This window comes from Bos taurus, chromosome 4 (genome assembly GCF_002263795.3).
Source record: "Bos taurus isolate L1 Dominette 01449 registration number 42190680 breed Hereford chromosome 4, ARS-UCD2.0, whole genome shotgun sequence".
NCBI classification, from domain to species: domain Eukaryota; kingdom Metazoa; phylum Chordata; class Mammalia; order Artiodactyla; family Bovidae; genus Bos; species Bos taurus.
In genome coordinates this window covers 77,720,454-77,734,850 of record NC_037331.1, presented here as the reverse complement: position 1 = coordinate 77,734,850, position 14,397 = coordinate 77,720,454, and the positions used below count along the sequence as shown (strand labels likewise).

General features: G+C 40.2%; 1 protein-coding gene across 3 annotated transcripts in view; it reads left to right on the top strand.

The window, feature by feature from the left end:
• HECW1 (HECT, C2 and WW domain containing E3 ubiquitin protein ligase 1) overlaps nt 1-14,397 on the top strand; it is a 479,331-nt gene that overhangs the window by 280,035 nt on the left and 184,899 nt on the right. For all 3 annotated transcript variants that reach the window (XM_024991127.2, XM_003585989.6, XM_024991128.2), the window contains exon 5: nt 11,605-11,680. In XM_024991127.2, the coding sequence (XP_024846895.1) occupies nt 11,605-11,680 (76 nt within the window). The remainder of the gene's footprint in view (nt 1-11,604; nt 11,681-14,397) is intronic.

The window sequence follows — 14,397 nt, the reverse complement described above, 5'->3', positions numbered from 1 at the left end:
AGCAGTCCTTCGCCCCAATCGGATTTGCTCTTGGTGTTAGTAACTGTCCCCAAAAGTAGTCAGTATAAAGAAAACCATCTCTAATTAACACATTGTGTCCAATTCACACAATGAAAACTAGGAGAAATGCCTCATTTTTCCAACCCCTTTCTTTTTCCCCATTGTGATTAGCAGAACAGCCCTGAAATTGGGAAGTCTGGATCTTGCCCTCAAGGCAATAAGGAAAGCAGAAGGGGTGAGGACTCTGGAAGCTGACTTGGTGACTGCAGGATCAGAAGGCAGAGATAAGCAGTAAGAATATGAACCAAATGTGAACAGAATATGAGCAAAAGAGAGCCAATAGCCAGGCTGGGTCTGAAAAAATGACCCCAAGATTCCTCCCCCTTGAATTTTGGGAAGTCATTGATCTGAGCTCAGCTTTCAAGTTTGTAAACTGCAGTGAGGATCATGAAGAATGTCTAATTCACAATCTGTTAAAAGAGTGTGTCCACAAGAACTGGCTTTGTGCTTGGCACACCATCAGCTCTCATCCCTGTCACTTGTCTTCTTGCCCCTTGGAGGGGCCGTCTAAGTCTTTCATCACAGGTGTCCTGCAGGTTGGGGAAATTGCCTGAGGGTGCCGTTGACTGTTGGAATTTTATGTTTCATTCTTTTAGCCCCTTAAGATGGCTTTGTTCTTTGAGTTTACAGAACTTTCTGTAAACTTTCAGGACTTCAGATGAACTACATCTAACCACCTAGTCGTCATATTGTGAGGATTCCATGAAAGAGACGTTCTCAAAAGTGCTCTGTAAACATCTGTGAGGTGTGTTTATTTATCGGTTGTTCATTGGAACATTTCAGAGATTTGGAGGTAGAAATGGAACTTAGGCTTTTGATTGGATTGATTTTTGTTTTTTAAGGTGGCTTGGAGGTGTATCAGCTTATTTAATAGACTTTATCTTGGATGCAAAAGATATTGAACACAGGAACCACTGATTTCTCATCTAAAATGGAATCCCTGATTCCATACTCTTGGTTACTGACATGCCATGGCTTGAAGATTTTATTAGGTATAATGTGATGCTATTTTGCAACTGATTTTTAGATTCACATTATCAACTATGGAGTCAGAGTTATCTTGGTCAGGTGACTATATAAAGGCTCAATGAAAGTCATGAATTTTATCCCCTGGTATTACTGATGGGTTAATTGTTCTGTAACTAAACACAAAGCTAATCAACAATTTGGGCTCAAAGAAGTAATTATATTAGTTTGGAATAATCGTGGCTATGTAAATAGAGTTAACATGCTAGAATCAAGCATAACGTGTTCACACCCCTTTGGAAATGCCATGTGTGTTACAGGGAGCTTCTCCTACTTTTACCAAAGGAAGTTAACCCAGATCTGGGGCACTTGGAGAAGCAACTCAGAGTGGTCTTTCACATGCAAGAGAGTTCTTTGAAAACTCCTGATTACCTTCAAAATGCATCTATATTTTGTATTCGACTTTAACTTTCCTCATGTTTGCTTTTAAAATAGATTTACCCAAAATTCTGAGTAAAAGTGGTGCTCGAGGACAGGCACCCTTTCCCCCTGGCACACTTATCTACTCCTAGGAATAAGATCACACCTCTCTGAGAAGCCTCTGTGTTCTTAGAGACTGGAAGATGAAGCATATAGGTTAAAGAGCACATATGACGGGGTAATTGAGACACATGTGTTTTTAGCAGACCGCCTCATCTTCATGCAGAGGTATCGTGAAAGGAAAGCTAGGATTTGAATGGTGTTGTAGGGATCTAATGAGAAGGGAGGCTGGTCAATCGAGCCATGTGTCTTCATTCTTCTGAAATAGAAGTTCCCCTGCAAGGGTATGAAGACTTGATCGTCACTCTGTTTTTTACTGAATTTCACTTTTGGGCTTTACAACCGTGTGTGCATTCATACTTATAACTTCAAAAAGCAGATGTAAAGAGAACATGAGAATGGGAGTAGGAGAGATACATGTGAATTAATCCCAAAGGTCTTAATTCAATTCCAGGAGCCTTCTTGATAACCCTACACAATCTTCTGCTGGCCACCAACAGATTTGGCTTTTTAAAAAATAAAATTATATATATATTTTAATTGCAGCAAAGTGTTTCACTAATGAATACATTGTAATTTATTTAGCATTCCCTTTTCCATTAACTTTTCATTTCCCCTCCAATCTTTTGCTCTATATAAACAAAGCCACAATAAGTTTCCTTTTATACATAGTATTTAACACATGACTGAGTAATTTTGTGATAAATTCATAGACATGAAATTAATGGTCATTTGCCAGCTCTCTTGGGAATGTGTGTGTGTATCAATTAACACTCCCATCAATAATGAGAAGGAGAAGGCAATGGCAACCCACTCCAGTACTCTTGCCTGGAAAATCCCATGGACGGAGGAGCCTGGAAGGCTGCAGTCCATGGGGTCGCTAAGAGTCAGACATGACTGAGTGACTTCACTTTCATTTTTCACTTTTATGCATTGGAGAAGGAAATGGCAACCCACTCCAGTGTTCTTGCCTGAAGAATCCCAGGTATGGGGGAGCCTGGTGGGCTGCCATCTATGGGGTCGCACAGAGTCGGACATGACTGAAGCGACTTAGCAGCAGCAGCAGCAGCAATAATGAGTGAGACTGCCTGTGTCTTCACACTTTGGGCCACTGTATCAGTTAAGAGCAAATTGGATACCATACCAGTTACTTAGAGTTTCATATGAATAATTGTTAAACAGATTTTAAAAAATCTGTTAAGAGAATTAAAACAAGAACCCACTCTGGTATTCTTGCCTGGAGAACTCCATGAACAGAGGAACCTGGTGGGCTACATACAGTCCATGTGGTTGCAAATAGTTGGACATGACTGAGTGACTAACACTTTCACTTTCAAGGTATCAGTAAGGTAGTAAGTGCAAAAGAAAAGCTGCCATCTCTAAGGCTGGAGGAGTGAGTGAAGAGATTGAAATAAAACTTAGAAGCTTAAAGAAAGGACCTTACAGTACTGAAATGCAGACCTCTTTGGAGGAGGATTTTATTCAACAGTGCTGGAGAAGGCAATGGCACCCCACTCCAGTACTCTTATCTGGAAAACCCTATGGACAGAGGAGCCTGGTAGGCTGCAGTCCATGGGGTCGCTGAGGGTCGGACACGACTGAGCGACTTCACTTTCACTTTTCATTTTCATGCATTGGAGAAGGAAATGGCAACCCACTCCAGTGTTCTTGCCTGGAGAATCCCAGGGACGGGGGAGCCTGGTGGGCTGCCGTCTATGGGGTCGCAAGGAGTCGGACACGACTGAAGTGACTTAGCAGCAGCAGCAGCAATCTTAGAGGAGGGACCCCACGGACCCAGACCGAACTTCTGAGGTTATTGATGCGGCTTCACTAAGAGGGGAAAGGTCAGACTGACTTTTCAATGTTGGAAGAGTATTAGGAAAAACCCACAAACTGGATTTAGTTGCTGCAGTGGTAAAGCACTGAAGCCCCAGGTAAAAACAGTTGCTGGGGTAATATGGACCAGAACAGGAAGCAGAGAGAGCAGAGCTAGTTTCTTTTCCTTCTTTCCATCTTCCTCTTCCCCTCTTGTACCTCCTGTTGGCAGAGGCTATGCAGGCACCAGGTGGCAAAGCAGAGATGCTGTGAGCATTCTCCACTCCAGCATCACAGGGCTTAGAAGGGTGGGAATTGAGTCAAAAGACAGCTCAAAACCTGGCAGATCACCCCTGTGAGTTCTCAGGCTTTTTGCTTATTACCAATGTGACAGGTGAAAACTCAGCTTGTAGTTTTGATTAGCATTTTTTCTTCTTATAGTCAAGGTCAAATACTTCTTAATTTTTAGAGTTGATTCTCCTTTCTATTAATATAAACTATCGTTTGATATGCTTTGTTCAAACTTACTTTCTTTTGGTTGTTGTTTTTGTTTCTTAGACAAGAAAGAAAGTAGACTTTTGAATATGTGAGTTGAAAATACTTATCGTGGTGGATTCATGTTGATGTATGGCAAAACCAATACAATATTGTAAAGTAAAAAAAATAAAATAAAATAAATTTAAAAATTAAAAAAAAAATAAAGAAAATACTTATCCAGGTTTGTCATTTATCTTTTGATATATGGTGGCTTTTCCAAGTATGCATTTTTATTTTTACAGAGTTGAGCTTATCAGTGTTTTCTTTTGTGACTTCAGGGCTTTTCTTCACCGGCAGGAAAAACTCTTCAAGTTTGAGATCATAAAAATATTCTTCCATCTTTTTCCCCAATGCTTTTAGGATTTTGATTTTAACATTTAAATATTTGATCAGTTTGGAATTTTTTTCTATTATATAATATGAGGCATTACTCCAAATGCATCTCCATCTTCCAGACTTACTATCCAGATGTCCCATTTTCTTCACTGATTTGAAAATTCACCTTTGTTATATTTCCTACTTTTTGGGTCTATTTCTGTACCTTCTATTTTGTTGCTATAACTGTTCATGTACCAGCATCACACGGTTTTCATTACACTAGCTTCATAATATGGTTAAGTATCTTTTACAGCATTTCTTCCTCATTATTTTCCCTTTTCATTATAGAATCTTGTTTGTTCTTGGTTTTTCTTTCTTGCATAGGAAAATTTGAGTTAGCTTGTCCAATTTCAAATGCTCTTGGTAGTTTCACTGTGATCACATAATGATATAGATTAACTAAGAACGTACTGAAATTGTTACCATTTTCGAGTTTTTCTATTTAAGAACATGGTATGGCTTTCGGTTTGTTTTTCTTCTTCTGCACTTTTCTTCAATATATTCCAAGGTGCTTACACTGCCTTCTTTCCTCCTTATTTGCAGTCACGTGCATCTTGACTTGGTGTCTTCCCATACCCCAGTTTTCCCTCCAGTGCATATAGCAGCCATACTCCATACATTGTGTTCAGAGTTGTCGATATCTTGTGGTTTTATTAAGGATGGAGTTTGCCTTTTGTTTTTCTTCTTGTTGCTTTTGCGTGATTGGTTCATGAGAGAATAGCAGGAACAGCATTTTCCTCTTATTTAAAACTCAGATGCTATTTCATTTACATGTTCAAGCACTCTGGGATTCTACCATGTTGACTGCAAGAAATCCAGCTTTTATCACTAAATATTTCTAGGAATCTTTGGAATGCTTAACAGTTCACAGATACACTCTGAATATCATTGCCACCTCATCTAGGCATGTCTCTCAAGTACTTCTCAACCACCTGCAGTTAGCATTGCTCTATCTCAAGTCAGGTATCACCCTTCATCTATCTCAACTGCTTTCAACAGGGGGTAAATATTTCCCTAGGGGTACATGATGATATTCCCAGGGGTAATAAGAACAATTATTTCAGGTTCTCAGTTTCCATATGTTTGAGTTGAGTAGTTGAGTTGAGTTCAGTCGCTCAGTCATGTCTGACTCTTTGCAACCCCATGAATTCTCAGGCAGATCAATTTCAGGAAAGCAAACATATGTGAAGAAAGCTGAGTGCTGAAGAATTGATGCTTTTAAACTGTAGTGTTGGAGAGGACTCTTGAGAGTCCCCTGGACTGCAAGGAGATCCAACCAGTCCATTCTAAAGGAGATCAGTACTGGGTGTTCTTTGGAAGGAATGATGCTAAAGTAGGTTCTTTCTTCCAATTTATCCTTCCACTCTTCCTCTTTGATATGGCGTTAAGAAAAGGCATGTGTCTTGTCCCATCCATTCTAGATCATACTGTGTGTATTGGCTTGAGGATGGAAAAGCATTTAGGGAGCAACCAAGTGGGCACTTCACAATACCACAGTAGTGCTGGTGTTGAGAAAGTGAATGGCTGCAGTGATTGGTCACAAAGGCTTTTGCAACTTCAGTTCAGTTCAGTCCAGTTCAGTCACTCAGTCGTGTCCGACTCTTTGCGACCCCATGAGTCGCAGCACGCCAGGCCTCCCTGTCCATCACCAACTCCCGGAGTTCACTCAGACTCACGTCCATCAAGTCAGTGATGCCATCCAGCCATCTCATCCTCTGTCATCCCCTTCTCCTCCTGCCCTCAATCCCTCCCAGCATCAGAGTCTTTTCCAATGAGTCAACTCTTCACATGAGGTTGCCAAAGTACTGGAGTTTCAGCTTTAGCATCATTCCTTCCAAAGAAATCCCAGGGCTGATCTCCTTCAGAATGGACTGGTTGGATCTCCTTGCAGTCCAAGGGACTCTCAAGAGTCTTCTCCAACACCACAGTTCAAAAGCATCAATTCTTCGGTGCTCAGCCTTCTTGACAGTCCAACTCTCACATCCATACATGACCACAGGAAAAACCATAGCCTTGACTAGACAGACCTTTGTGGGCAAAGTAATGTCTCTGCTTTTGAATATGCTATCTAGGTTGGTCATAACTTTCCTTCCAAGGAGTAAGCGTCTTTTAATTTCATGGCTGCAGTCACCCTTGCTGCTGCTGCTGCTAAGTCGCTTCAGTCGTGTCCGACTCTGTGCGACCCATAGACGATGGCAGCCCACCAGGCTCCTCCGTCCCTGGGATTCTCCAAGCACCCTTAGGTAGTTCCAATTCTTGGCTTTCATAAATGCTGAAAGAAGATTTAAAGAGGTTGTGCATGGAGAGGCAATTTTAATTAATTTGTATTGATTGATTACTATGTTTTTGTGTTATATGTAGCTTGTAAAGGATTAAAGTAAATAAAAGATGTTACTATAATTGTACCTACTATATAAACAGTTCTCTCAAACACTTACGTAACAAGGAAAAAATTGATAAATTCTCTCACTCTAATAGTGAAAAATGTTCATCTATGTAGATATAAACTAATTCCCTTTATTGAAGTATATTTAATTTACAATATTGTGTAAGTTTCAGGTATACAGCAAAGTATATTTTGCTGTATAAATCTGAAAATTTTTCAGATTATTTTCCACTGTAGTTATTATAAAATATTGAATGTAGTTCTCTGACCTAAATAATAAATCCTTGTTGCTTGTATTTTATGTATAATAATTTCTATATGTTAATCTTACTCCTAATTCATTCCTTTCCTCCCTCTCTTTACCCTTTTTTAACCATAAATTTTCTGTGTCTGTGAGTCTGTTTCTATTTTGAATAAATATTACTTTGTATTTTTTATTTTTCACATATAAGTGATATTATATAATATTTGTCATTCTCTGCCTGACTTACTTCACTTAGTATGATATTCTTTGTTTTTCTTCTTGGTGCCCTTAGACTCCTGTCTTCATATTTAACTTTTGTCTTTTTAATTATAATATGACTTTGTGTAGGTTTTTTAGGTTCCTGTATCTGGATATCTGCTTCCTTCTTTAGATTTGGGAAATTTTCAGCCATACTTTCCTCAAATACATTTTCTGTTCCTTCTCTCTTTCTTCTCCTTCTGGAACCCCTATTATGTGTAGCTTGGCACACTTCATGTTATCCCATAGATCTTGCTTGTCACTTTCATTTTTTGGTTTGTCTTTCTGTCTGCTCTTCTGATTGGGTGATGTCCACTATTCTGTCTTCCTGTTCATTTTTCTGCATTATTTAGTGAACTACTCATTGCTTTGAGATCAGTTTTTATCTTGGCAGTTGAGTTATCTAATGTTGATTGGTTCCTCTTTACAGTTTCTGGTTCATTGTTACAGTGACCTGACAATAATAATGTTTATTAATTCCTTTAGCATTTTAGGGACTTCCATTGTGGCTCAGACAGTAAAAGTGTCTGCCTACAATGCAGGAGACCCAGGTTTGATCCCTGGGTTGGGAAGATCCCCTGGAGAAGGCAATAGCAACCCACTCCAGTACTCTTGCCTGGAAAATCCCATGGACAGGAGGAGCCTGGTAGGCTACAGTCCATGGGGTTGCAAAGAGTCGGACACGACTGAGTGATTTCACTTTCTTTCACTTTCAGCATTTTTATTACTTCCTTTTTGAAGTTGGGGTCTGGTAGCCTGAATAAGTATTTCTATTTTTTTGTTCTTTCAGGGGATTTTTCTTATTCTTTTAATTGGGAGTTTTTAAATTTCTCTATCTCTATGAATTTAGGAGAAAATTATCTATTGTGGTCTTGAAGGGCTCTTTTTATGTGGGAGCATCCTTGTGTAGACTGTGTGAGTCCAGTATTTTTGGTGCAAAGGCTATTTTCTCAGTTTGCTGTCCATTATAGTGGGTGTGATTGGTATGGTATCCAGAGCCTGCACTGGATGTTGGGCATGGCCTTCTGTTTGCTCCATGGTTGTCACAGCCTCGTCAGGAGGCAAAGGTCCTCTCCCCAGTTGTTGGAGTAGAAGGCCTGTGGGTTGGGTTTCATAACGTTCCTTTCATAAGGTTCTCTTGCGTCCTCATTCCCCAAGGAGCTGAACACTGAATCCACGAGGCTTATGTGGTCACAGTGAACCTATGCACTGGCTGTGCAGCATCCACAGTTTTGCCCATAAGTAACCCAAGGTCACATACATTTCTCTGTTGTGTTCATCACAGACCCTAGTGCTAGACTGGTGGTGGGGGCCAGAGCACTGTGACTGCAGGAATCAAGGTGGTTGTGCTGCTTTCTGGGACCTCGTCTGCCTCCTTGGTAGGGCTCTCCCCAGCCTTGTTCACTCCAGATATGGCTCCAAGCTGCCATACGAGGAGTTTTCCTGTCAGGAAAGGAACTCCTGCATACTCCTCCCCAGGGGCAGCCCACCAGGAGCACTGAGCCCATTATCAGTCCTCCCATAATGCTGGAGTCGCAGTTTGCTGTGAGCACACTGACCATGGGTCTTCATCTGTTGACCTGTGCCCACCTGTGCCCCACCCGGCACCATGCTGAAAATGGTGGGCCCACATCATGTATCAAGCACACTAACAGTGGCAGCCTGGACCGCACTCCAGGCTGTCTCTGTGCCCCTAGACTGAGTCCTCTCCAGGGTTCCTCCTCCCAAGTTTAAGTGCCTGGCCACTGTATATAATAGCAGCCCTGCTGAGCATGCATTTTCTTCTTGGAGGTACAGAGATAATTTCTGTACAAAATAAACACTGATACCATGCACTGTGTCTGAGAGGCAACATCACAACCATGTGCCCAGTGGGTGGAATAACAGAAGGGAGTCAGACAGACTGAAAAGCCAAAAGTATGTGCAGACCAGAGAAAATAAGCAATTCCCTGATGGACTGTTTTGGCTGAGTTTCTACACCATTTTCATAGTCAGTAAATGGTAGTGTCTCTTTGTGAGTACAACAGATTTCTTAACTTCAGACAAGCCTCTGGAGGTCATCTTGAACAAAAAGTTGGGACACACAACTTTCCCAAACACCTTTACTTCCTGGAAAATGTTTATCACAGTTACTACTGCCTCCCTCTTTGTATCATCAGTCTGGCACAGAGATGACTTGATAAATAATGTTAGCAAAAAGCCCAGAGTTAGGGAGAATTTTGTGGAGTTTACAGTGTGTTTCTCCCTTCTGAGCTTGGTAGTTTTTGAAAAATATGCATTATCTTTTTGTCTGCATACCTGTTTCAATCCAGTATACATGAAGAACCTTTTTGTAAATACCCTGAATACCCAACAGAAAAATCGTTAAATATGAGGATCAAAATATGTATGCACCAAGTAAGAAAGAACGAATACTATTCTTTTTTATCATCGCATGTTTAAGTTCATTTAGCCTAGGAAGACATGCAGTTTAATCCTACACCTTATAAAAAATATAAATTGGAATGCATACACTCTAGACTTATATCTACAAGGCTCCATTAAAAGTAGAGTTTCTATTGTGCTCTCAAGGAACTTAGAAGATGAACTTCTGAGATGAAACAAGCTAGACGTTGACATCTTTAAACTAGAATTAGGAGCAGTCAGTTGCAAATGTCCCACCTCGGCAAGTATAGCACCAGAAGGGGGTGCGGCCAGTCTGCCCACATCAACATGGCCTTTGTCCAGGCGTAGGTGTGAAAATGAAGAGAAGTCTTCAACATGAAGAAATTTTGAATCCTGATTAGACCCATGCATATTGGCTACTTTGAGAGCTAGAAGAGTGGTCCAGCCTGAGGTTGCAGTCTCTGCTCTGTTTGCTGACCTCTGCTGCTCTGGGTCAGCCAGGCAAAGAGAAAGACAAACACAAACTGGGAAAGAGCAAGATGTGTGAAGAGGGCTGATACCTCAGACCAAGCAGTGTTCCAACTCACCCCGTTCCATATGTCACGCACGTTGGTTCCACCTGCTGGGCAGCCCAGAATCCCTGAGATGCATCTTGTATGTGGGCCTAACAGCAGACATACTGGGAAGATTGGCACATGAGCTGCAGCCAAGCATCGAAGGCCACCAGGGGCACCTGCTTAACAAAGAGGTGTTCCAATAATTCTTTTGGACTCTCCTTGGGCCGAAACTATGAGCCTTAGTGATGCCCAGTCATTACTCTTAGTCTCAAATAAAGTAAATTGACAGTCACATCCAATCACAGCTCTTTCAGCATCAAGAGTACTGACAGGCAGAGAGAGATTAAGCCCACACAACCTAGAAACAAAGAGACTTTGAGTGAGAGGTCACTGAGTTTTCTGTTTTTCTCTTCTTCAGTATAGCTTATCTTCTAAAAAGTGGACCTGGTAGAGATTTGCTTTATATTCAGATTTTTTTTGGTATTATTTTCTCCAAATATGTAACATATGCAAAGGTAACTCTGCCTTTGAATATATACTCAGAATCATTTCAGGGTAAAACTTGCCTAGAAGAGAATGGAAACAAGAACTCTAGCTGCTTTGATTAATCCATTAACAGATCAGTGTTGAGCAATGATGGAAAATAAAACATTTTAGCAACCTGATTTGCAAATACCTACTAGATGAAGATGGGCTTCCCTTGTGGCTCAGCTGGTAAAGAATCTGCCTGCAATGCGGGAGACCTGGGTGTGATCCCTGGGTTGGGAAGATCCCCTGAAGAAGGGAAAGGCTACCCACTCTGGTATTCTGGCCTGGAGAATTCATGGACTGTATAGTCCATGGGGTCCCAAAGAATCAGACACAACTGAGTGACTTTCACTCTCATTAGATGAAGATAACCCATGTAACAGCTGTGTTCTGAAACTTCCCAGGAAGGCAGTTAAATAAAGAGACCTCAGAGTAGCTTCTTAATGTCATGCTCAGCTCCTCCCTAATAAACAAAATTTCCTGGGAATCTCTAGATAGTAGTACAGATCAGAAGAAATGGAGATACGGCAGTTTTAACTATACTTTGCTAATAGAAACACTTTGTAATTACAACAGTAAACATCTATTGACCTCTCAATTTTACTGCCTCAGGGTCTGCTTTAATAAATACCTTTTTGCAAATTTGAATATGAAAAGGCATTATTTACGTAGGTAGTTATAAAGGACCTCTGATATTACACTAATTATGTTTGCTGATTTCCATTTCTCTGAGAAGTACCCCCTCATCCTCACTAGCATTTCCCATTCTATTACTGGAAAAGACATTAGGTTGCTAAAAGCTTATTCTAATTGATAGTAGCCTAATGAAATCATTATACTTCTGTGTTTGTATTCTGTAGTTACAGAAAGAACTGTGATTAAGCATGTTTGTACTGGAGAGTATCTATTTCAATGCTTCTTTTGCTTGTCTCCCATTTTCCTTCTTACAGATTTTTAAAAGCATTGGCTCTGATGAGACCGTGCAAGGGCAAGGAAGTCGGAGGCTGATCAGCTTTTCTCTCTCAGGTATGTTTTGCTCATCTGAAGGCCTTTGTGGAAAAAATAAGAATGTCAGTCAGCAATCAGGAGACATCTTCAGTTTGACTCTTACCTACAAGTTATTCAACCTCTTGCCTCAATTTCTCCATCTGTAAAACAAAATTTTAAAATATATTTTAAAATCCCCTTGACCTTATAAATATTCTGGAGAGGTCAATAAGGAATAGGTGCATTCTTTAGATGAGATGAAATGATGAGAAGCTACTGTTCTACTTTTCCTCCATTGCTAAATAGCAGTAATTGAGAACTTATAAGGTGGAGGTAGGGAAAATCTGAGACAAGAAGCAGCTAGCAGACCTTTATCTAAATAAAATCTCACATGAAATCCAGTTGGAAAAACAGATAAAAACTGAACTGCTCAAAACAATGCATCTGTGCAAAGAGCAGGGAAATCCAAATGAAGCCTGTAATTTTGTTAATTGTATCTAGTTAATAGTTAAGAGTCATTTAATATGTTTTTAGTTTTCATCATGTACCATAGTTCTGGAACATGTTAGTAGGGAAATTGGCTAAATCTTCTTTAAATCTAAAATAACTTCAAAATTAAAAACATAAAGAAAAACTGAGTTGCTCAAGCAAAAATGATATAGAAAGTTCAGAGCCCCATTCACTTAATTTTACTCAAAGTGGTCTTTGCAAAGACACAATGGCATGAAGCTTTAGAACTTTATCAAGCCCAGTTTGAAAACTATTGCTTTAGCTCACTGTCAAACCAACAAATGGTGTGCAGGCCATTAATGTCAGAGATCTGAGATCAAAAAAATGAATGAGTGTTCATGAGTGTCCTTGGAAAATGAACAGTCAACCAGGGCTTTTCATGTCTAAGTGAGCCCCCAGTAAAGCAAACATGTGTCTAAAAATCCACTGATAAGTGATAATAACAAGATTAATATACAAAAAGCCAGTCATTTTCCTATCTACCACAATGAACAAATGGAATTTAAATTAAAAGCACAAATCTATTTCTATTTAGCATCTCCCCAAATGAAGTACTTAGGTATAAATCTAACAAAATATGTATAAGCTATTTACAAGGAAAACTGCAAAACTCTAATGAATTAAATCAAAGAGCTAAATAAATGGAGATATATTCCATGTTCATGGATAGGAAGACTTAATAGTGTAAGGATGTCAGTTCTTCCCAAACTGATCTGTAGAATCAGTGCAGTCCCAACCAAAACTCCATCAAGTCATTTTGTGAAAACTGACAAATTGATTTCTAACATTTATAAGGAAAGGCAAAAGACCCAGAACAACCAACACAGTGTCGAAGGGGAATATCAAAGTTGGAGGATCGATGCTTCCCAACTTCAAGACTAACAATAAAACTGCAGTAATCAATACAGTGTGGTACTTGTGAGGAAAAAAAAAGAAAAATAGATAAGTGGAATAGACTAGAGTACCCAGAAATAGTCCCCTATATAGTCAGCTGATCTTTGAAAGGTGAGCAAAGGCAATACAGTTGAGCAAAATAGTCCCTTCCACAAGTGGTACTGAAATAGCTGGACATCCACATGCAAAAGAAAAAAAAATAAGAATCTAGACACAGACCTTTATGACCTTTAAAAAATTAACTCAAAATGGATCACAGACCTAAACGTAAACCACAAAACTATATAACTCCTAGAAGATACCATAGGAGAAAGCCTAAATGACCTTGGGTAGAGTAGTGCTTTTTTAGATACAACACCAAAGGCATAATGCATGAAAGAAAAAATCGTAAGATGGACTTAATTAAAATTAAAAACTTCTGCTCTGTAAAAGACAATGTCAAGGACATGAGAAGACAAGCCACAGACTCAGAGAAAAGATTTGAAAAAGACACATCTAGTAAAGTACAGTTAATCCAAAATATACAAATAACTCTTAAAGCTCAACAATATGAAAACAACCCAATTGAAAAATGGGCCAGAGATCTTCTGATCTTATCAGATATTTCACCAAAGAAGCTATCAGATCAGTCACTCAGTCATGTCCAACTCTTTGCGACCCGATGAATCGCAGCACGCCAGGCCTCCCTGTCCATCACCAACTCCCGGAGTTCACTCAGACTCACGTTCATCGAGACAGTGATGCCATCCAGCCATCTCATCCTCTGTCGTCCCCTTCTCCTCCTGCCCCCAATCCCTCCCAGCATCAGAGTCTTTTCCAATGAGTCAACTCTTCGCATGAGGTAGCCAAAGTACTGGACTTTCAGCTTTAGCATCATTCCATCCAAAGAAGTCCCAGGGTTGATCTCCTTCAGAATGGACTGGTTGGATCCCCTTGCAGTCCAAGGGACTCTCAAGAGTCTTCTCCAACACCACAGTTCAAAAGCATCAATTCTTCAGTTCTCAGCCTTCTTCACAGTCCAACTCTCACATCCATACACGACCACAGGAAAAACCATAGCCTTGACTAGACGAACCTTTGTGGGCAAAGTAATGTCTCTGCTTTTGAATATGCTATCTAGGTTGGTCAAAGCTATACTGATGGCAAATAATCATATGAAAAGGTGCTCCACATCGTATGTCATTCATTTCAGTTCAGTTCCTCAGTTGTGTCCAACTCTTACGACCCCATGGACTGCAGCACACCAGGCCTCCCAGTCCACTACAAACTTCTGGAGCCTACCCAAACTCATGTCATTTAAGTCAGTGATGCCTTCCAACCATCTCAACCTCTGTTGTCCCCTTCTCCTCCAG